The sequence below is a fragment of the Mirounga leonina genome, unplaced genomic scaffold (genome assembly GCF_011800145.1).
Source record: "Mirounga leonina isolate KUSES-001 unplaced genomic scaffold, KU_Mleo_1.0 Mir_174, whole genome shotgun sequence".
In the NCBI taxonomy this organism is placed as follows: Eukaryota; Metazoa; Chordata; class Mammalia; order Carnivora; family Phocidae; genus Mirounga; species Mirounga leonina.
This window is the reverse complement of record NW_023270451.1, coordinates 46,157,206-46,179,245: the sequence shown is the minus strand read 5'-3', so window position 1 is coordinate 46,179,245 and position 22,040 is coordinate 46,157,206. Positions and strand designations below refer to the sequence as shown.

General features: G+C 40.1%; 1 protein-coding gene across 1 annotated transcript; it reads right to left on the bottom strand.

Annotated features, from left to right (window-relative positions):
* Positions 1–388: 388 nt before the first annotated feature.
* On the bottom strand, positions 389–21,043 carry LOC118021303 (proliferation-associated protein 2G4-like). The gene is given in 7 exon segments (XM_035021405.1): positions 389–1,276; positions 1,279–1,484; positions 1,487–1,651; positions 5,949–6,044; positions 14,475–14,556; positions 17,802–17,920; positions 20,953–21,043. Coding segments are annotated over 7 exon segments (1,569 nt in total). The 3' UTR covers positions 389–466.
* Between the last annotated feature and the right edge of the window lie 997 nt (positions 21,044–22,040).

Below are 22,040 nucleotides of genomic sequence, written 5' to 3'. Positions count from 1 at the left end.
AAAACGAATGAGATCTAGTTCTGTATCAAATGGATAACTTTAAAAAGCTAATGTTGGGTGAAATTGAAGGCAGAAACATAGAATATGATAACATTTATGTAAATTTTAAACACATCACTACTTTATATCATTTATGGACACACACATGTATAGTAACAGAAAAACATGGATAAGCAGTTTCTTTTATTATTATTTTTTTATTTTTTTGACTCCTGATTTTATTATTCAATTTCTCTTTTCTATTTAAAGTAGTCTTTGGTGGCTAGGAAGCCTGGCCTCCCAAGACCAGAGTCAGTTGGAGCTGGTTGTTGTTGGAAGGGGTTGGGATGGGGACAGGGATGGGGGCAGGGAGACCCTGCTCTGTTGGCTGTTCTGGGTGGAGAAGACAAACTGCACTTCACAGAGCCTGGGGTGTGGTGGGAGGGGGACGAGGCAGGAGCAGCAAGCTGGGGAGATGGGACACACCTCAGTCCCCAGCTTCATTCCCCTCTAATGTTTCCCCACTGGTGGCATTCTCTGCAGTCCTGGAGACCTTCTTTTTTTTCTTTTTCTGGGTTTTCTGACTTGCAGAACTCTGGAGGAGGGCCTTTAGCTCTGCATCCTGGACCTCCATCTCAGACTTGTAGAGGTCAGGCTCAAAGGGACCACTGGTTATTTGCATGGGGCCATTGGGCATGAGCAGGACTGTAAATTTAAACTGGGCAACAAATTCACCCTCCTTCTCATAAAGAACATTAAATGGCTGCAGCAGTTCGTGTTTGGCGCTCTCCACCACACCCACCCGGGCCTTCTTCTCATCTTCAGATGCTCTTAAAGTAAATGGCATGGTGTCAAAACGCCTTTCAACCTCACTGAAGAAGGCACATGAAGTTTTCATTTTCAGGCCATACTGTTTAGAAGGGTCTTGTTTGTAAATGGCGGTTCTCTGTCCTGCATCCTTGGCCTTGCCCTCTCCTGAGCTGACAAGAACATCCACAGCATATACTTCACGTACCTCCAATTCAGCTTTTTCATGGTCCTTCTTCTGCTGGTCTGTGGGATTCTGGATAATGGTTTTCTCTCCATCGATGACATGCTGCTTCAGTTGATGGGACAACGTACCTTCTATCGGTGTGCAGTTACACGAGTGGGCGACCTTGTTCCAGGCTCCTGTCACTTGTGTGTTCTGGTTTCCAGGTTTGACCAGGCGTAGGGCAGCTTCAGCGCAAAGGTGAGCTGCCTTAATGACATCTGCTTTCCGCCCTGTTACTTGGGTCCCCTGAGCCACATCCACCACGAGAAAGTGTGAGCCCCTTTAGCGATGAAGCCATCCACATGGACCCCAAGGTCAACTTTTACCAAGTCGCCTTCCTTGAGAATATAGTCCTGGTGGCTCTTCAAAGGGGAAAAGTGACATACACAGTTATTTACTGAAATGCTGGTGGGAAAGGCAATACCTTTCTTCATTTCTTTTTCTTTCTTGAAAATTTTCCCTGTCTCTTCATAATCATGGCATCACCTTTCTCATACAGGCTCAGTACCGACACACCTGAGCAGGATGCTGCCACCGAAGACCCAAGTCGTCTTGCAAAGCCACCTCTCCTAGACACAGGGCTCTCATGTTTCCAGATTAGTTTATGGGGCACATTTCTTCCCACAACCGCTGAAAGACCTGTTTAGCCACAATGGGCTAAAAGCCCACATCAGACTCTGCATTCAGGAAACAGAATCTAAAACACGAGGAGCAAAGGTTTAAATAACAGAGCTGACAGCCAAGAGTTACTTTCCCACACCTTTGGCAGTGTGTACAGATCTTTGACATTTCACCAAAGCTAAATGTTCCACTCTAGAACCTGACTCGTTCTTTACTATTTTTATTGTGTTGCGGCTTAAAAAAATTGCCAATTAAGTTAAACGAAACTGTCGCACAATCAGCTTCTATAATTACCATCAATGCTTTATGATAGGCTCAAGCAAACAGAGGGTTTGATTTTTTTTTTTTTTTTTTTGCCAGAGTTGTAGTTTCTTTTTGTAGAAACAATTATCCTGGCGGTGCTTCCCAGCAAAGGGAACACATAGCCTGAAGCCACTGCATATTTCATTTTCAGTCCAGCAGTTTCAGAGTTCTCGCTTTTCCCAGTGACTGTTCAGTGGGAGGAAAAGACAACCCAAGGCCTTGGGTAAAGCACGGTATGTCACAAAGCAGGCAGCGAGGCCACCAGGAGCTGGACGAAAAGAACGCTGCCCCGGTCTGGTGCCGCCAGCTTCCGAAAATGCACATTCACCCACAGGATGGAGTGATGACAGGTTAAGATCCAGTACCACAACCAAATTCATGTGTTCCTTCTCCAGCAACAGATGTCACCAAGCATAAGGATACAAATCTAATGTTACATTTACTAACATTAGCAACGAATGGTAAAAGACACACAATAAATTGCATTGGAAATGTATTGGGTTTAAACTTCCTTTCCATCACCTCCTGGTTGAATGAGTAACCAGTCTCAGTTTTCTCACCTGTAAAATAGGGTTACCAGTAGCATTTAGCTCACAAAGCTATTTTGAAGATTAGGTAAGTGAATGGGTTGACTCATTTATTCAACAAATATTTATTGAGCAGTTACTATGAGTCAGATGCTGTTCTAGGTGCTGGGGATGCAACTATGAACAAAGCAAACAAAGTAGGCCAAAGGAGTTTAAGGGAATATTAGCTGAGACAGTGCTCAGCACATAATAAGCACACGAAAAATGTTAGCTATGTTTTTTATGTGATATTATTTTACTTTTACATATGGATTTTGTTTTTGTTATTGTTACCTATTATATTTTACCCACACCATGGTAGCATATTTTATTATTGACACATCACTTGTGGGAAAACTGAAGTTCAGAGAGTCCAAGGAATTTGTACAAGGTCAAATAATTAATATGTTGGTCAATTTTCAAACCTGCGTTTATGGGACTTGGGTCCATGTACTTCCTAAACTCAGAGCACAGTGTTGATTTCTAAGGAGTCCAGGGTCTATGCCTCTCAGCTACGATCGGCTGTGGATTCAGCATTCCCCTTGTTTCTAGATCATGGTATGATGGTATGATCCAATTCTTCATTTATACATGGTGATTGGGAGCTAAATGTTGTAGGCATCATCCTTTACCTGGAGAGAAAATCAGGATAGAAGTAGTGAAGAAAAGGTCAGACTCAGGTAATTATAAGGAAGAACATTTCTACAACTAAAGTGATTGGACTTTGGTACGGGTTACAGTATGGGCTAGCATAATCAGTGGTGAATTTCTTGTCCTTGAGATGTTCAAGGAGAAGCCAAAAAAGGAGAATGTAGCCCATGGGATTTATATATCTGTTAGGGGGTTGGTCCAGATTTCCTACTTCCCAAATCTGGCTGATTCGGAGAATCTTTCAAAGACCTTGATAAAAATAAAGATTCTCTATATTTCTGAATCTCTGGGTTCAGAATCTCTAGTTCTCCCAGAGTTCTAGAATATCTGGAGTATTTAATATTTAGCTCAGAGAACTGTCTTGATGATTATGTCAGCTAATAATATATTTACCTATTAATTTAACAAATATTTATTGAGCAGTTACTATGTGCCAGGTCCTGTCTTAGGAGCTGGGGATATAACAATGAACAAAACAGTCCTTCACTTAAAGGAGCTTAGAGGAAAATGTCCAGCACAGAGCTCAGCACATAATAAGCATGTAATGAATATTAGCTATGATTTTTGTACTAGCATTATTTAGTTAAACAGATTCATGAGTCATCTCTGGTCTTCTAATGTAGGCTGTCCTTAGATACTCTGAACTGAAGGATCAGCTCCGGGGTGTGACCCTTTCGGGTCTTAGGAAGGACATCTTGCACAAAAACTCTACAAGCATTTCTTGACTGCCTGATGAGTGAATATACCACCAATGTTTATTCATCTGCATCACTGAGTTGTAGAAAAGCTGAAAACAAAAGCACGAACTGGCAGCTTTCTGGAAGTGCCACAACTTTCTTCTAGACTGTGGACTCCCCGGGGGGCAGGGTCCACGTCTATTCCTGCTCTGTCCCCACAGTTTCTAGGACACCACCTCGTACAAAACTGGATATCAAAGAAGTTTGTTTAGAGAATGGATAAATAAATTAGGGCAGTGTTTTCTCACTTGCCGGATCATAAGGTTCATCCAGAATGACTTAAAATACTGATTCTCATTACCCTCCCCAGGCCAACTAAGTCAGAATTTCAAGGTGAGAGGTCTCTGGGAATCAGTGTGTTTAACAACTGGCCTCCCTGAGGGGCCCTGGTGTCAGGAAAGTTAGGGATACACTGATGTAGGCTGAACTTTCCTGGGTTGGCTAGACCTGAGGACACTCTCAAGTGGGTTGACCATCAGGGACACTGGCCTGGAAATCAATTCCCATGCTTGGCTTTCCCCAGTTCATTTCTGCAGCTGCCATCCATGTGGAGACCAGGGGTGGCAGTGGCTCATGCTGAAATAGGCACTTGAGCTTAATTCGCCTTGCTTTTCTGTTTCTTTCTCCCCTGTGCTAAGCACCTATTTTAGAAGAATTTCCAAAGAGGCCTCCTAAATGCTCATTTTAAGAAAGGGAGAGAAGCTCTAAGAAACGCACCTTTTTTTTTCTGCTAAAATAAAAACCTGTATTTTCTTCTTCTCCCACTGATTAGGATCTCAGCATTCCACCAAGACAATCTCCAAAAAAGGAAAAGCAAATGAGCAGGGCTGTTTCTGAGGATATGAAATACTTTACAATTAAATAAGGTACGGTCGGGCTTGGGGCTGATCACCGGTGATGGGTAGGTTTCTGCGAGGCTGCAAATGAATTCAGCGCGGGACAGCGTTCCAAATGGCTCCTACAAGCTTTCCCTTTATTATTTTTATTTGGTTATGTGCTGACTCTCATCCAGAATTACACTTAATGCCCTAGTCTGAAGTTGTTGAAATGGCCCCCCATGGCCTAGTGTGACAGTGAAAGGATATTGCCTTTGGAAGCTGCTAATGGTCCATGAAAAGGGAACAGCCACGAACAGGAAAGCAATGCTCCAAAACAATGTCGGATAAAAATATTCACGTCTTCGCTTTCATGTCCATTTATTGAGAGAGAGAGGTGTGATCACAGGGAAGGCAAAGGTTTCCAAGACAGGCAAAGGTAAAAAGAATGCAAGCACCCAAGGTTAAAATATACCCACATTCACGCACACATTTTTCTACGGTTCATAATTAAAAGACAGAATTTACATTTGGAAGCCTAATGGAGCTCCAGACTCTGAGCACCGAAGGGAAAGAGCTCTGGGGCTATAATGGTAAGAATGGTGGTCAGCTGTGGGCAGGATCCTTAATTCCTTTATCTAACCCGTGTGCATGGGCACTTAGGAGGCACCGGGCCATGTGCTAGGAGCTGGGGATGGGGAAGTGAGTAAGGTGGGTCCCCACCCAGAAGGAGCCCCCTGTTGGTGTGGAAGAGAGACTCAACACACATCTTCTGGTAACTTGACAGGTCAGAACAAAATGCCGGAGGGGCCCAGGAGCATTAAGAATTCAAGGAAGAGCAGGCATCGGAGGTTGTATATTGCCAAGAAAAGGTGAAGAGAGGTGTTGGGCAGGAGGAGAGGGGAGTGGTAAGAATGTTCTAAGCAGAGGGAAAGTTAGGTGCAAAGACACAGCATGGATAAGGGGTTGATGAGTTGATAGAGTTTTGAGATGTTCAATGTGGAAGAAACAAGGGGTGCTCATGGGAAGAAGGTCCAGGTAAAGCTAAGGCAGGGGAGTAGGGGGAGATGGGCAGCAGAGAGACTCAGAGAGAACTTGTCAGACACCATACAAGTCTGACTGGCTCCTAGTAGCCAGCCAACCCTTCACTAACGACAAGGGCACTCACATACTCTCCTCTTGCTCTTAGCGAGTGTTTGGCTTTAGTGTCTTTAGTGAGAGTATGAGAGAAAGCATCTATTACCTTTTGCCTCTAGAACATGACCCCCATTACATTTGCCTCCCACCAACACTCTCAAAGGGAAGATGGGAAGACATTCCAGCCAGAAGTAATCTCTTACTAGAAGAGAATAAGAAGTAATCAACATCATCATTTGAAACTCAGTTATGTAGCAATTTTATCCATTCATAACAACTGACATATATTAAATGCTTAATATGTACCAGACTCTATTGTGTTTTTAATGTCTTTTTTTATTAAATCCCTCCAACCACATTATGAGGAAGTACCTCTTTTCTTCTTGTTGTATAGGTCGAGGAAACGGAGTCACAGAGAAATTATAAGCCCAGACTTCACAGCTAGACCATCTGGCCCAAAGGACTCCGGAACGTGGCCTTCAGCCAGAATAGAGAAGAGAAATGAATGGCAAGAGAGCCTAAAAATATTCTGAGAAGCTGAGATAAATTAGTACATATTTATGTTAACTAACAAAACTTATTCATTAAATCCCTTCCCACCTTCCCCCTCCCACCACCCCCACACGTGATTTATATGATTTGTGTATGTTCTGAAGTACAGTTATTTTGGTAAGGGTTACAAAGACATTTTGGCATCAATTCAGAAATGCCATGGTTTATTAAAGATTAACGGATAGAGAGCTGGAAGACCTGAGTCTTAGTCTTAGTTCTGCTACTAATTAACTGTTTAATTTGCTCAAACCAATTGCTTTCCTTTTCTGGATTCAGCTTCCCCACCTGTGAAGTGCATTGGGGTGAGGAGCTACTGAGGTTTCCTGGAAGGTTAGTTAAGGAGGAAGATGTTAATCTCTGTCTTGACAGAGCCCAGGACCCAAGACCACAGCCAGTGGTCCCATGTCCATGCCTCTTAGATAATCATAAATTTTCTTTCTCCCATTAGTTATAGTCTCCCATTAGTTATAGTTGAGATGATTCAGGATACATATTTAAGAAGACCCAAGAATCTATTGGCTGATCACTTGACTATGCTCTTATAGGTATGGTAGACTTATTCCATGTTACTTTTGCATGAGACTAACTAATTTGAACCAATCTAAACTTGTACTGTCCAGTATGAGGGCCACTAGCCGCATGTGGCTACAAGCACTTGAAATGTGCTTAGTCTAAGTGAAGAGGGGTTGAAAATGTAAATACACATCAGAGTTTAAAGCTTTAATAGGGAAAAAGAATGTAAACTATCTCAACAATTTTTATAGTGATTACAAATTGACTTTCCCATTCTGAAGAAACAACAATATACGTTCAGTGAATCAATAAACAGAAGTAATTGAGGGGCAGTACATACAGGCATTCATGCGCACACAGTTCAGAGGGTTGAAAAAAACAAAAGCCTTTATGGTGTTCAGTGGATGAACATTAGTAAATATAAAAATGCCTTCAAATTAAATTTAAATGTGCATCTTACTGACCTAGTGTCTTAGTCTGCACCCATAACAAAGCACCACAGACTGGGTGGCTTAAACAACAGAAATTCATTTCTCACCGTTCAGGAGGCTGGAGGTCTGAGATCAAGATACTGACCAATTCCATTCCTGGAAAGGGTTTGCTTCCTGGTTTGCAGTAGGCCATGGTCTTGCTACATTTTCACATGACGTTTCCTCTGTACACACACACATACGCACACAGAGATCCTCCTCTTTTATAAGAACAGCAGTCCCATTGGGCTAGGGCCCTCACCCCATCTCTAAATATGATCACATTGTGGGTTAGGGCTTCAACATGAATCTTTGGTGGAGGGGGAAGCAATTCAGTCCATAACACTCAGTGTGGCTATCCTTTGTTGAAAAGCGTAGGATAATTTACTTTGTAACTGCCTACATTCCATGTTGCCTAGAAATGAAATTTTAATTTTCCAGTGTAACCATAACTTGGCAGTTTCAATCTTGAGTATTTTTTCATCTCCTCTTCTTCCCAATACAACAACAACAATAATAAAATAATAATAATAACATTTAGGAGGAAAAATATTACCCTAAGGGACAGCCATGTTTACTGTGTAGTGATTTCCCAACAGAAATTAATTCCAAGCAAATTTACATTCTACATTTAAAGAAGGTATAAATAATTCATATTTTCATATCATCAGCACTGTGCATTTCCTACACCAGGGTACCTGTAATTTTTTCAGCTTATCTGTTCTAAATTTTGGTTCCATAGCTCATTATCACATTGTTTGTGCTTCTGTTCCAAAGTGGTAATTTAATAGTCTTCCATAGAATTATGTTCAATTAAAACGTTTTTGGTTTTAACATTCAAAACCTTTCTAGTTTTTAATTTAATTGCTGTAACTTTGTTTGTATGTATCATTGACATACCTTATTTCTTCACTGCACTCACACAAATACCAAACCTTCCGAGTAAATAAAACCTTCCACAGCTAGGAGGGTGCCCAGCTTCTTCTCCCTCCGCACCACGTGACTCATTCGCGCCAGCCTCTTCGAAGGGACTGATTCAGCAACATTTTCTGTCTAACATCTTCAGCATTTTGATTCCACAGTCTCTTTAATGGGCTGCACAGTGCAGAAAACGGAGTTGAATTTTTTTTTTAAACTCCTGTTGCTTTTCTGAAAAGCCCAAGAAACCTATTTATATCACAGTGCTACATTCAGCATCAGTCTGCATGTTACATATTCATGGCATAGATCTAGATAGATTTACAAGCAAGAACCCAGGGAATTCCAAGCTGTAAATTGCAGAAACCACACTGATTTCTTCACAAAAGTTTGCAAATTGTAGGTTGTGGTTTTTGTCAGGGAAGCTATCTAAAAGTTGCAAAAGCATTCCATCTACTATCTACAATATTTTCACTTTAAGTGAAAGTATTTCAAAGAGGACATGACATGCCTTGAGTTATAGAAAAAAGTCAAGTGGGATAGAAAAGGTAAGATGTAGAATTTTAAGTCCAATTTCACTTACTGCACCTAAGGAATGATGAAAATTTTAATACTATCCATAGTGATCTATATGTCAAATAACTGTGGCAAAAATAATACAATGATAATTTACGGAAGCAAACAAATCACCTACCTGGCCCTCTGGAGGTGGTAAAGCCACTGATCCCTGAGGTCTCCAAGATTACAACATAAGTGACTCCTGCAGAGAAGATTCGCTGACCCAGGATTTCTATTAATACCCTAAGAACCCACTAATCGCCATTAACCCCCTTGAATTTTGTCCACCCCTATTGATGGGTAAAGATGAATGAGGAGCATGGAGGTCCGACGTGTGGAAGGACAATTCTAGAGCAGCTGAAAGTCAAGGGAGGGATGTGATGGGGCTGTGGACTCATGACTTGGGAGTAGGAGATACACCTTGCCTGTTCACTGAAGGTAACAAAACCCACAGCACCGGCCTTCTTGACACCCCCATGAACCTTGTTACTAATGTAGTGACTTCCTGGACTCCTGGCTACAATCGCTTGCAGAAGGATGAGTCCCTCTCTGTGGAATGCCTGGATCAAGTTGCTTACAGGTACTAAGAACTCCTTTGGTTCTTGCTAAGTTGCCATCTTATTTGAAAGGATCAAAAGCCCACAATTTATGATGATATAAATACAGACCTTTGAAAATATGGGGATGGGTGGGCTTAAAGCACTGTAATAATTCCATTTTCTTAATCCAAAAAGGAAAATGACTGTAATTAGGCTGAGTTGTCTGCCAAGTTTCAGCCTGGAGGGACTATTTTGGCCAAGATATAAACCCCTGAGAAGAGAGGCTCATAATGGACGCATCAAATCACACTTAACTATGGCAGAACAAGTAGCTGCTTTGTAATGCAATCACTCAATGATCATGCCTTATGTTAGCATTTTAATTAAAATAAAGAATACTTCCTCCTTTTTACTGTCTATCACCCTCTTCTCAGATATTATTACCAGATAGGACATTTAGATTAACCAAAAAAACTCTGTGAAGTACAAAAGTAGAAATGAAACATCACCTTCCTCATGCCCCTACTTACAAGATACCTTCATCAAGGCAGACTGGGAGGCAAAAAGAAAAAAAAATTAGGTAAGATAAGCTTCAAGAAAAATTCAGGTTTTGGCGTATTCATGCCTCAATCTATGCAGTGTAAATCTCAAATTCACTGGGGATATAGAGAATTTCATTTTTAGGGAAGTTGAGTATAGTTTAATTAATTATAGCTGCGGAGCACTAACTGGAACCTTAATGACTTGAGAGAATGAATTCACCTCCCAATGAGCCTAACCTCCTCTCAGGGAAAATTTACACAGAGGGAAAATCAAAATGATTATTAAATGAAATTACTCAGTGCAGTCAGAAACTGCAGCTACACCACGATTTCATGTCCCATCCAATGGAAAGCTCCAAAGCCAAGTGGCACCTGGTTTACAGTTCTAAAGCACAGCTTAGATGAAAGCTCATAACAGCACCAAAGCTTATCCTGAAAGGTAATCACATCTTGATATCTAGGGGTAATTGACATGTGTGATGAGCAGGGTATTATTCAAAATATTGTCATCAGACATGAGCATAAACCAACCAAGACAGATGCTGGCCATAAACAGAGTCTAATAGTCATAGTGGGAGGTACTGGGCAAACATCAGTTATACAGAAGGTGGAATGGGGTTGAAAGGAATTTACCCAGGTTTCGTTAAAGGAGACTTTTATGAAACCAAATGAGACCATGAGTGAAGAGGAAGGAGAAAGATGCTTGTGTGTCTCCCCAAATTGATCCCCTGACCTGGTGCTGTGAAGCCTACAACTGTGAAGGAATGAGACATCCTCTCCACCTCTGTGCTGTTGAAGTCTTCTGGAAGGTGGCTGGAGGATAAACCCCTGCTCTCTTCCCTGTCTCATCTTCCCACATCCATACAGGGGCTGAAAATTCCAGAAAAAAATCCAAGATAGAAAAAGGAGCTAGGGGAGGGCCGATGGTGGTACACTGCATTCTGAGGAATGTCCCTCAAAACAAAGCACTTTAGTCAGAGGCACAAGTGAGAAGAAACCTAGAAATAGCAATTTTGAAAAAGAGGAATAAAGTTGAGAGATTCAGTGATTTTAAAATCTATTACAGAACTCCAGAAGTTAAGACAATATGGTAATGGTGTAACAATAGACATTTTGACATATTCCATAATGATGGAATAGAATTGAGAATCCAGAAATGGACCCTCCCATTTATGGTCAATTGATTTTCAACAAAGGTGCAAGACAATTTAATGGGGGAAAGATTAGTCTTTTCAACAAATGGTGCTGGAACAATTGGATATCCACAAGCAAGGGAATGAATTTGGACCCCTAGTCATACCAGACACAAAAATTAACTCAAAAGGATCATAAGCTTCAGTGTAAGAGCAAAAACTATAAAACTCTTAGAAAAAAACATAAAAGAAATCATTGTCACATTAGGTTAGACAATGGTCTCTTATGCTTAAGTGACAAAGCAAAAAAGACAAAGTGGCCTTCATCAAAAGTATGAACTTTTGTGCATCAAATGACGCCAGCAAGAAGCTGAAAAGACAACCCATATGATGGGATAAAGTATCTTCAAATTATATATCTGACTAGAAACTTGTATCCAGAATATGTATACCATATAGAACTCTTACAACTCAACAATAGGAAGACAAATAACCAAAAGGGGAAAGCCTCTGAATAGATATTTCTCCAAAAAAGAGATTTAAATGTCCAATAAATACACAAAGAAATACTCAACATTGTTAGTCATTAGGGAAATACAATGAAATGCCACTTCATACTTTCCAAGATGGCTATAGTAAAAAAAGACTGACAATAACAAGTGTTGACAAGAATGAGGAGGAATTAGAACTCTCCTCTTCTGCTGGTGAGAATGTGAAATGGTGCAGCCTCTTTGCAAAACTGTTTGATACTTTCTCAAAAGGTAACATAAAGTTATCCTAATACACAATAATTCCACTCCTAGCTATGTATATTCCTAAGAGAATGAAAACATATTCACACAAAGCTTGCACATGAAGGTTCATAATAGCTCCAAAGTGGACACAAGTCAAATACCCATCAATGGGATGGTAATTTTATGAAATAGATAAATAAAATGTAGTACAACCAAACAATGGGATATTATTCAAATAGCAACAAAATGAATGAAGTACTTATATGCTACAACATGGAAGAAACTTGAAAACATTGTGCTAAGTGAAAGAAGTCCATTGCAAAGGCCATGTATTGTATAATTCCATCTACATGAAATTTCTTAAATAAGAAAATCTATAGAGACAGAAAGTAGATTATGGTTTCCAGGCACTAAGAGGAGGGGAATGAAGAGTGACTGCTAATGTGAATGGAGTTTCCTTTTGATGTCATGAACATGTTCTAAAATAGATTGTTGTAGCAATGGATTCACAGTGTCATGAATACACTAAAAATCACTAAACTCCACACTTTCAATGCAGGAATTTTATGCTATGTAAGGTATGTCTCAATGAAGCTTTAGAAAATAAATACAGGGTTCTGAGTGGGAAATGTAATGATTTGAGGCAAAGTTGAGTTTTTACCTGTGAAAGCATGGGACTATAGTTTCAGATACATAGGAAATTTTAAAATATACTCTTTAAAAAATATTAATTGATGATCTATTTCAACTAACCTAAGAAGGGGTCAAAAAAGAGGAATGTGGCAAGACTGTTGCCTATCCAATATTGATTTTCCCTTTCTAATTGTTCATGTTGGCAATGTGTCCATCGAAAAGCCACAAGTCTCTCTGGAAGAGGGGTGTGTATAGGAGCTGGCTGGGCCAGACATAGTTCTGGTAAGCAGAGTGTGCTCAGTGCTTCTGTGAAAGTATTCCTCTCCTGATACAAGGATAGCCTTCCTTCCTTCCTTCTTAGAGCCCCTCCTTCGTATCTGTTGCACCCAATGCAGTCATCTTGTGAGTGGGAGAAAAAAGACCACATCCCAGGGATGGTATAAAAGATCCTGGGTAGCCAATGATATTGTGAAGCTGCTGTACCAATTGTGATTTCCCTACCTTTAGACTTCTTGTTATACAAAAGAACAAAAATAGCTATCTTGTTTAAGCAACTGTTCTTTAAGTTTTCTGTTATACATTGCTGAGTTCACTCTCCAGCCAACAAAGGTTATGAAAGGCTGGGTTTAAATACTGCAACTAGTTAAGTTAGAAATAAACCTAAGGGCCCCTCCCCAGGTGGCTCAGTTGGTTAGTCTGCCTTCAGCTCAGGTCATGATCCCAGAGCCCCGTGTTGGGCTCCCTGCTCAGCAGGGAACCTGCTTCTCCCTCTCCCCCAATGCTTGTGTTCTCTCTCTTGCTATCTCTCTCTGTCTCTCTCAAATAAATAAATAAAATTTAAAAAAAGAAAGAAGCCTGAAGAACATTTAAAAATCTAGCTAGAAGCAATGTCCACAATAGCCAACCTGTGAAAGAGCCAAGATGTCCATCGACAGATGAATGGATAAAGAAGATGTGGTATATATATACAATGGAATATTATGCAGCCATCAAAAGGAATGAGATCTTGCCATTTGCAACAACATGGATGGAACTGGAGGGTGTTATGCTGAGTGAAATAAGTCAATCAGAGAAAGACATGTATCATATGACCTCACTGATATGAGGAATCCTTAATCTCAGGAAACAAACTGAGGGTTGCTGGAGTGGGGGATGGGGTGGCTGGGTGACCCTGGGGAGGGTATGTGCTATGGTGAGTGCTGTGAATTGTGTAAGACTGTTGAATCAGAGACCTGTCCCTCTGAAACAAATAATGCAATATAAAAAAAAAAAAATCTAGCTAGAAACAATGAAAATACTGAAAAAAATATATACAAAGGAAAAACTAATAATATAATGCATTTTTGTGTATTTCCTTTTAGAGTCATGAATGTGTTCAAAAACAGACTGTGGTGATGGGCACTCAGCTCTATGAATATGCTGAAAACCAATGAACTGCATAATACAGAATACTGCATTCTGATCTAAATCTCAAATATTCTTATAAGTCAGGTAATAGGAGTGTGATTAAGTATAACAAAAGGGAAAGTTGGGAATTAATAATTACTTCTCTTAAATAATGGGACATTGAAGATAAAATTCAATTTTTGAATCTTATCATAGGAAAACAGGTTAAGAATCTTTTTCAACAAACATTAACTACTAGTAGAAATTTTAAGAGAGGAGAAAAAGGGAAGAAATTATCTTCTATACAATACTAAAAGATAAAAAGGGGGAGAAGCGTAATGAGAGGATTAAAGTCAATTATAATAATAAACCTAAAAGTCACATTTCAGATTGCATTAAAAAAATCATAATTTTTATTTCCGATAGACATATTACAGCAGACAAGAGTTAGTTGGTTAACTAGCCAGATATTTCCAACTCATTCTTCTTCATCTTCTAGTAGAGACTCCAAAACAGATAAATGCTTTCTAGTCTCCCTTGCAGCTATGGCTGGTCATGTCATACAGTTCTAGTCAATGACAGGGAAGTGTGGGGCTCTGGGAAAGTTTTTACTTTTCAGATGAAAGAAACTAACATAACTGGCGCCATTCTTACCCTTTTGTCTTGGCTTAGAAATTCTTGTGAGGTCCAGAGCTGCAGTATTCATCTTGCAAACATGAGGCAACAAAGTAACATGCTAAAGATGGATGGCATATGAAAAGAATCTATGGCCTTAGAGGTCGTAAAAGGCAAAACAAAACAAAATAGAAGAGCAAAAGACACCACACTTATCTGCTTAAGCTATGGTTAGTTCTGATTTCTGACTTTTGGCTAAGAGCATTCTTTGCTGATATTTACAATATACATAAAATAAAATGACAAAAAAGTTTTAAATTAATGGAGTGTGTGATAGTAAGCAATAACAACACAAAAAGAACATGTTCCTATGTTACTATGAGAGAGAATGAAAGAAAAAGGCTTAAATAGAGGGCCTTGTTACATCGATAAAGAACAAGTGTTATAAATGTTAGAAATAAAACAAGGAGTAAAAGTAATAAAGAAAAATTTATTGAAATATGGAAAACACTTAAAATCAACAGAAAAATATTTTATAGAAAAATAGGAGCAGTAATTCTTTAAAAAACCTCCATCTAAATAAAATAAATGATAAGGTCCATAGAATTAATAAATTTATGCAACAATTGTTTCTTTGTTAAGACCAATGAAATAGGCAATTCTAAGATGGGTAAAAATTATAAAAATACAGAAATATGCAACATTCACAATTAGAATAGAGAGTATAGATAAGAGACTGTAGCAACTGTAAGTGAATACTAGCTATAATTCTTTGAAACTAAACGTGAAAATGCAGATAAAATGAATAATTTTCTAGGGAAATGTAAATGACCAAAATATAAACAAAGATGAAAATTTGAATATATCAATAATCATGGACAAAATTGAGAATACATTCCAAGAATCACTTAGCCTAGATGGTTAGAGACAGCACTATAGACCCTGTAAAGAGCAGATACATTTTATATAAATCAGGGGCATACTAAGAGATGGAAATTCCTCAAATGATATTAGTAAGGTAGCAAAGCCTTGACACTAAAAATGTGGTCTTAAAATAAGTTGCACAACACTGACAGTAAATGTCACTTGCTAATACAGAAACTAAGACCCTAATTAAAAATTAACAAATATAAGAGTATATACACCATGGCCAAAAAATAGTTTAGCCAGAAACTGAAGAATGATTTAATGTTTTGAAATTAATGTAATCCATGGTTATAATAGCCAAACAAAGAAACAAAAAGCATGTAATCACTTTGAAAATGCTGCATATATGCAAGCCTGTTTTAAGAAAGAAAAAGAAAAAATATAAAAATAGAAGAAATCCGAAAGTAAATGGGATAAAGGAGAGCACTTTCCACGCATGGCAAAACTCTAGAGTATGAATGGCAAATGGTTTTTTCCACCTTTGCTCATTCCTACCAGTTGGCAGTAGCTGTGGGTGGCTGTCAGGGTAGAGTTATGGTGTGTTAACAGCATTCATGTTCTGCAGAAAGAGTTCTGAGATTGAGCCCCAGTTTCTACCACATTAGTACAAGGCTGAGGAGGGGCAGAACGTATTTCATGATGCCATGAAATCAAGAATAAAATCAGAATGTTCATTTTCATGGTATTATTTAACATTTTCTGAAAGTTCTAGCAAATACAACAATTGTTGGAAAGAAGAGGAAAATGTTACCATTATTTCTAATGATGCCGCTTAGCTTATGTTAAATCAGGACCATGTTAAGTGAAGATTACCATTACATTAGTTCATATAGCAGGGGGATGTCATGAAAACCAACATGCATGGTGCATCAGCCATGTAGGAGCAGGGAGAAGGTCACTGATAATGTGCAGGAGGAGGGAGCCCACCTTGTCCTTCCTCCTTTAGGCCTGCCCCCATGTGGGAAGAAAGCACCTCCAGCACCAATCTGGCCCCAAACTGTCTCTACTGGAGCATATTTCCAAGAATTATGGACTTACTAAGCATGAGGAATCCAAAAAATAAGGAGGTAATTTATTGTTATGGGAAGAACAAGTTCTAGCAAGCAGGAGTCCTGGATCCTGGCCCACCTTTGCTGGGTAGCCTTGAGAATATCAGTTGACTTTTGCGGTCATCATCTAGAACATAAGCAGTCTTTAGAAAAAAAAAAAGAAAATCAATAACCCACCTTCTTTTCTACTATGTAATCACATCCTTTACTGGCAAAAATAAATGCACTTTCTAGTGAACTGGGCCCAGAAGCTGTTCATACCAAAGCTCATCACATTGTTATTATTATAATCACATTATCTTCGAGAAAGTAAATGTAGGATAACAATCTTGATCTCTGATTTTGCTAAATAAAGACTTTCATATAGTCTGTGCTAAAATGTGTTGAACTCTGAGTTATTATCTGAAGGGAGTTCTTATTTGGCAACCGGTTTAATCAACTGTTTCACAATTTGTCATATATCCATGCCAGTTAATTTGGGTGTCTGACAATAGGAAATTTACTTTTAAAGGCTGTGATCATTGTATGAGAGGCGTCACCCTTCCGACTCTTAAGTATCACGAATTTGAACAATAACGCCCCATCTGCCAATAAATGAGCAAACCAATAAATAAATAAATAAATATCCTTAGTTTTTCAGGAGCAAAGGAAAGAAATAAATCTTTCCCTCAGCAGCACCTCTCAATTACTCCATCATAATTGCGAGGTATTATTTTCACAATCACTTTTGAATGCGTCACATTTGGTAATTATTATATAACTTCCTTTCAAATGCACTCCTACACTTACTGCATGCATAAGGTGATTTTTAACACCACTCGTTCTGTTTCTTTAAGAATTTCCAAAGACACCCTTGAGAAGATTGGGAATAAAGGAAAGCTAAGGCATAATAGTATTTCTAGTTCACTTCGAATGAGACTTTATTGTGCTCGAGTCGATGCTCTCAATGTAAAGAGTGGTTAAGAACGCAGACTTGCAAAGTTCAGCTCTGTGCCTGCCTTTTCTCACTTGCCAAGTGATGGACACAGCATGTCTTTCACGCCGTCATTTTGAATAAGGTAATATATACAGCGTTTGGAATATATACAGCATTTGCCTCGCCCACAAATGCAAGCTGCTCATTTTAAGTGGGTGATCTCATTTCCTTCTCACAACAGCCCTAGAATGGAGCCATGAGCTTCTTCCTTTCACAGTTGAGGAAAGGTTAAAGGTTGAGGGACCACCAGAGGCTACCTAGGACTCAGGATAAGGAAGTGAACCCCCATTCCATGGTTCTTTGAGGCTTCACTTCTCTTCTATTCTAGCCATTGTGTGAGGGAGCAAGGGTCAGAGCAGAAATGTTAATGCCCCTTGTAACCTCAAATATGAGAACCCCATTTCTAGATTTCACCCCAGTCTTAAATTCCTTAAACTCTCCAAATTTCCTCAGAAGTCTTGTCTGGAAGTTGTTAATTTCACAATTCTCCTCTAAACTGATAATAAGGTTTTCAATTCTTCCATAGTTGGAAGCTCAAAAACAGAGAGAATCCCTTAGAGTAAGATAATAAAGACAATCATCTATATACAGCTTATGGGCAACAAATACCTTTTAGACCAAAAACACTTATATTTATAAGGTGACTTACATGTACATATATTTTACTGTTTAATTCCATGACCTAAATTTGGCAGGATGATGCAGCTTTTGGAAAGGGGGTAAGACATTCAGGGAAAAAGAGAAAGCAATAAATATCTCACTCATTATTTATCACTTTGATCTCCTGGAGAAATAAAAAAGTCAAGTAACTGAGGGGTGCCTGGGTGGCTCAGTCATTAAGCATCTGCCTTCAGCTCAGGTCATGATCCCAGGGTCCTGGGATCAAACCCTGCATCAGGTTCCCTGCTCCTCGGGAAGCTGGCTTCTTCCTCTCCTACTCCCCCTGCTTGTGTTCCCTCTCTCGCTGTGTCTCTCTGTCAAATAAATAAATAAAATCTTCAAAAAAAAAAAAAAAGCCAAGTAACTGAGCTGACATGTTCATGTTCTATGAGAATTTCAAGTATTTGTGAAAAGAAAATAAAGATTTTTTTTTTAAGATTTTATTTATTTATTTAATTTACAGAGAGAGAGAGAGACACACACACACAGTGAGAGAGGGAACACAAGTAGGGGGAGTGGGAGAGGGAGAAGCAGGCTTCCCACGGAGCAGGGAGCCTGATGCAGGGCTCAATCCCAGGACCCTGGGATCACGACCAGAGCCGAAGGCAGTCGCTTAACCAACTGAGCCACCCAGGTGCCCCAAAAGAAAACAAAGATCTTATAAAGATGTTGAGCGCATATATATTCTCAATATGAAATCAATATGACTCTTAAAGTGAAGGTCGATATTAATGGGAAAATGTGGCAAAGAGCTAAACATGCTCTTGAGCTGAAGAATTTGGACCAGTATAAATGATTTGGAAGGAAGGAGAGTCATAGCCTGGGAGAGTAGGAGGAATAAAAGGTTTTGTCCTGCCCACTCCTTGTATCTGCCACCACTCAAAGCCAAAGGACTGCTTCTCTCACATCCCTCTTTAGATCCACCGAAGGGATAGGTGAGGGCAGAGCTCTGTGGCACAGCTCATGGACTCCCCACCAAGATGGCTGCCTTTGCAGTGATACCACCTTGGCATGAGAGAAAGCAAATGCCCGGGTTTGTCAGGATGGAGACATTCATCTCTTGGCCTCTATTTCAGCATCACCATTGCTTGGGGCCTCTATTTACCTCTCTGAATCTCCCACATCTCAGTATCCTGTTTATCCTCTCTCCCTCACCTCAGTTCTACTCCAAAGAAGATGGGTCCCAGGTCACTAAAGATGACTATATCTTCTGCAGTTTGAACGTATATCCCTCTGCTCCACAGTTTATTTCATCACGTTATTGTGCTATAGATTGGAGAGAGCGCTGATCCAACAGGATTGACACAGGCTCACATCATTCGTGAAGATTTTCATGAATTTTCAGAATATAAGAAAGTAAATGAGGTTATGAGCTCAGGCTGTATTGATTTTGTATTGCTGTGTTCTGTTTTATTGTTTCCACTCTGTTTCATGGCCAAACAACCACACCTCGACCCTGTAACAGATTCTCTTGCCCAAACCATCTCCTTGATGGCAGTACGAGATACCACAATAGAGCCAAGTGTGCCAAAACCTCTCATCATGTAGAAAAATAGCTAGGCACAAACTCGTGAGTCAGGGGCATTTGTTACTTTGAAAGGCAATCCTTTCTTATCAGAGTCCCCCACATAAGCATTGTTTAAGAGTTACATTTGAAAACACTTCAGTGGAGGTAGAGGTCAAGTGTTTCACTTTCTGGAACCAAACCCAGTGCCCTGGCACATAAAGCTGTTCAAAGAATGGTGATCCCCCCCACCACCCAGCCTAAGTACATTCCAAAAGCTAATGGTTGAGCTGCTGCATGACTTTCAGAATGTTCCCATTCCATCAGTCCATCGTGACTTGTTTCCATCGTTTCTTCTGAGAAAGATTATGAAAGTTATGTGATTTTAAATGTTCAAATGAAAGTGTTTACGCATGCATGATGGTCCCTCCCTCTCTCCTTTCCTTCCTGCCTCTTGTTACCTTCTTTCTCTCATTCTTTATTCACATGTGATTTTGTTAACTTTCAATAAATGGAAAACTAATAATTCAGAAATATAATGTGTACCTAACCTCATTCTGGATTTGAAAATAAGAACTCCCACTTTTCTAAAAATGTTGCTTTTGATTGTCATTATAATTACACCAAATTTCACTGTGCTGGTGAAGACACTGCTAAAGTCATCATTTGGTACAGAAACACCAGGGATCCTTGTCTGTTTTTTTAATAAATAGGCTCAACATTTTAACTTAGAAAAATTTTAAGTAAAAAATTTAAAAAGTGCTTTGGGAAACACACCGAAAGACAAAAGAGAGCTGGAATGACTTTGAAGCCTCCGTCAGCCCGTACAGAAGTGAACGGTTGATCCACAAGTCTGCTCACACTGACGCAGAGAGATCTGCAAAGACATCACTACGATGGCAGATTGCAAGTGATAGAATATAGTTACAAGAAAGAAGATTCACAGGGAAAAGCAAGAATATTTGGCTAGAGAGATTCAGGGAGCAGGTCAGGGGAGGGGAGAGGAAAAGATGCTGAGAAAAAAGTGAGAAAGTGTGAAAGCTATTTATTCCATATTCTATACACTACAAAGGTTGAGTGAAACCCGGCTAATAACAAATCCATGTACATGACATGTGGTTAATCATATTCTAAGAATGACATAAAGGATAGCCAGACACATATAAACAGGGAAAAAATAGATGGCAAGCCCTCCAGAAAGGAACTAGAACATGAAATGTGGAATGGAGAGGCCTGGGAGGTATCACTCAGGATGCGAAGGTTCGCACAGCCAGACCAGCCTGGCGAGAGTCCATTTTTCTCTGGCTCGACCCTCACTTACTGCATGGTGGAAATTTGAGCATGACTTCAAATACCTCCACCTTGGTTTTTGGGTCCTTCCAGCTAGTGCATCTGTCATACCTATTTCCGCCTGTTCCAGTGACTGTGATGCATCTGCTGCGGACGGGACCCAGATCTCCTGAAGGAGGTGGTCCCCCGGCTCCCATAGCATGCCGCCATGTCCACAACTCACGCCAACACTAAGGCTACATGTGGACAGTGTCTACATTGCCACGTGCCACGCCTGATACCTGGGCTACCACCCAGCGGTGCTGACTTCTGCTCATGCCAACTTAAAGCTCTTGTTCTGCTTTGTACTTGTTCTCTATTATACTGCTCCTCCTGAGATGAGGCGGAAGGCGTGAGACTTGGGCTATGGGACAGTCCGCATGATGGACACCACGCCATCCCCTTGCATGACGACCTCAAACAGACCCCAAACGTCACTTCTCCCTTCGTATAAACTCCTAGTCCTGGAGGGCCTCTGCACAGACCCTTCCAAATAAGTCTCCGAATAGTAATAACTATTGCGTTTTGACCTTTCGCCAGCACTGAGTTTCATATGAGTTTTCCTTAGGGAAACAATAATCCTTTGGGATGGAAATTATCCCCCCTTGACACATGAGGAAAACTGAGGCTCAGAGAGGTGAGAGCCTTGCCCAGCACCTGTCAGCTGGTTTTATATTCGAGTCTTCTGTGCTCCAACAACGAAACTCTTAACAGCTGGACACAAGGCGTTCCAGAGGTAAAGCCACACAGACAGCAGCTCCTGTGTACCCGAGGCAGGGCGCAGGGCCGTCCCTTGCCTGGCTTCAAAGCCACTACACATGTCCCTTTAAACGGAACACCCAAGGAAAGGGAATACCCGATCACACCGGATGGGAGGGTGAAAGACCGCAGGCTAGCAGCAACTTTGTATGAAGTAGAGAGAAGTGGCATGTTTCAACTCTGGAAGTCCCAAAACTCTGAATTAGCACAATACACGCATACCTGTAATAGGGATTTGCAAACACTAATAGTGTAGGCACATGTCAAAAATTTTTTTTTTAATATTTCAGTTTTATACGACAATTAGCTACAAAGAACATGGCTGTAGGAAATTAGATGTCATTGTTTGACGCTGCCTTATGGAGTGGAAACAGTGTAAATTTTAATTCCATGACCGAACG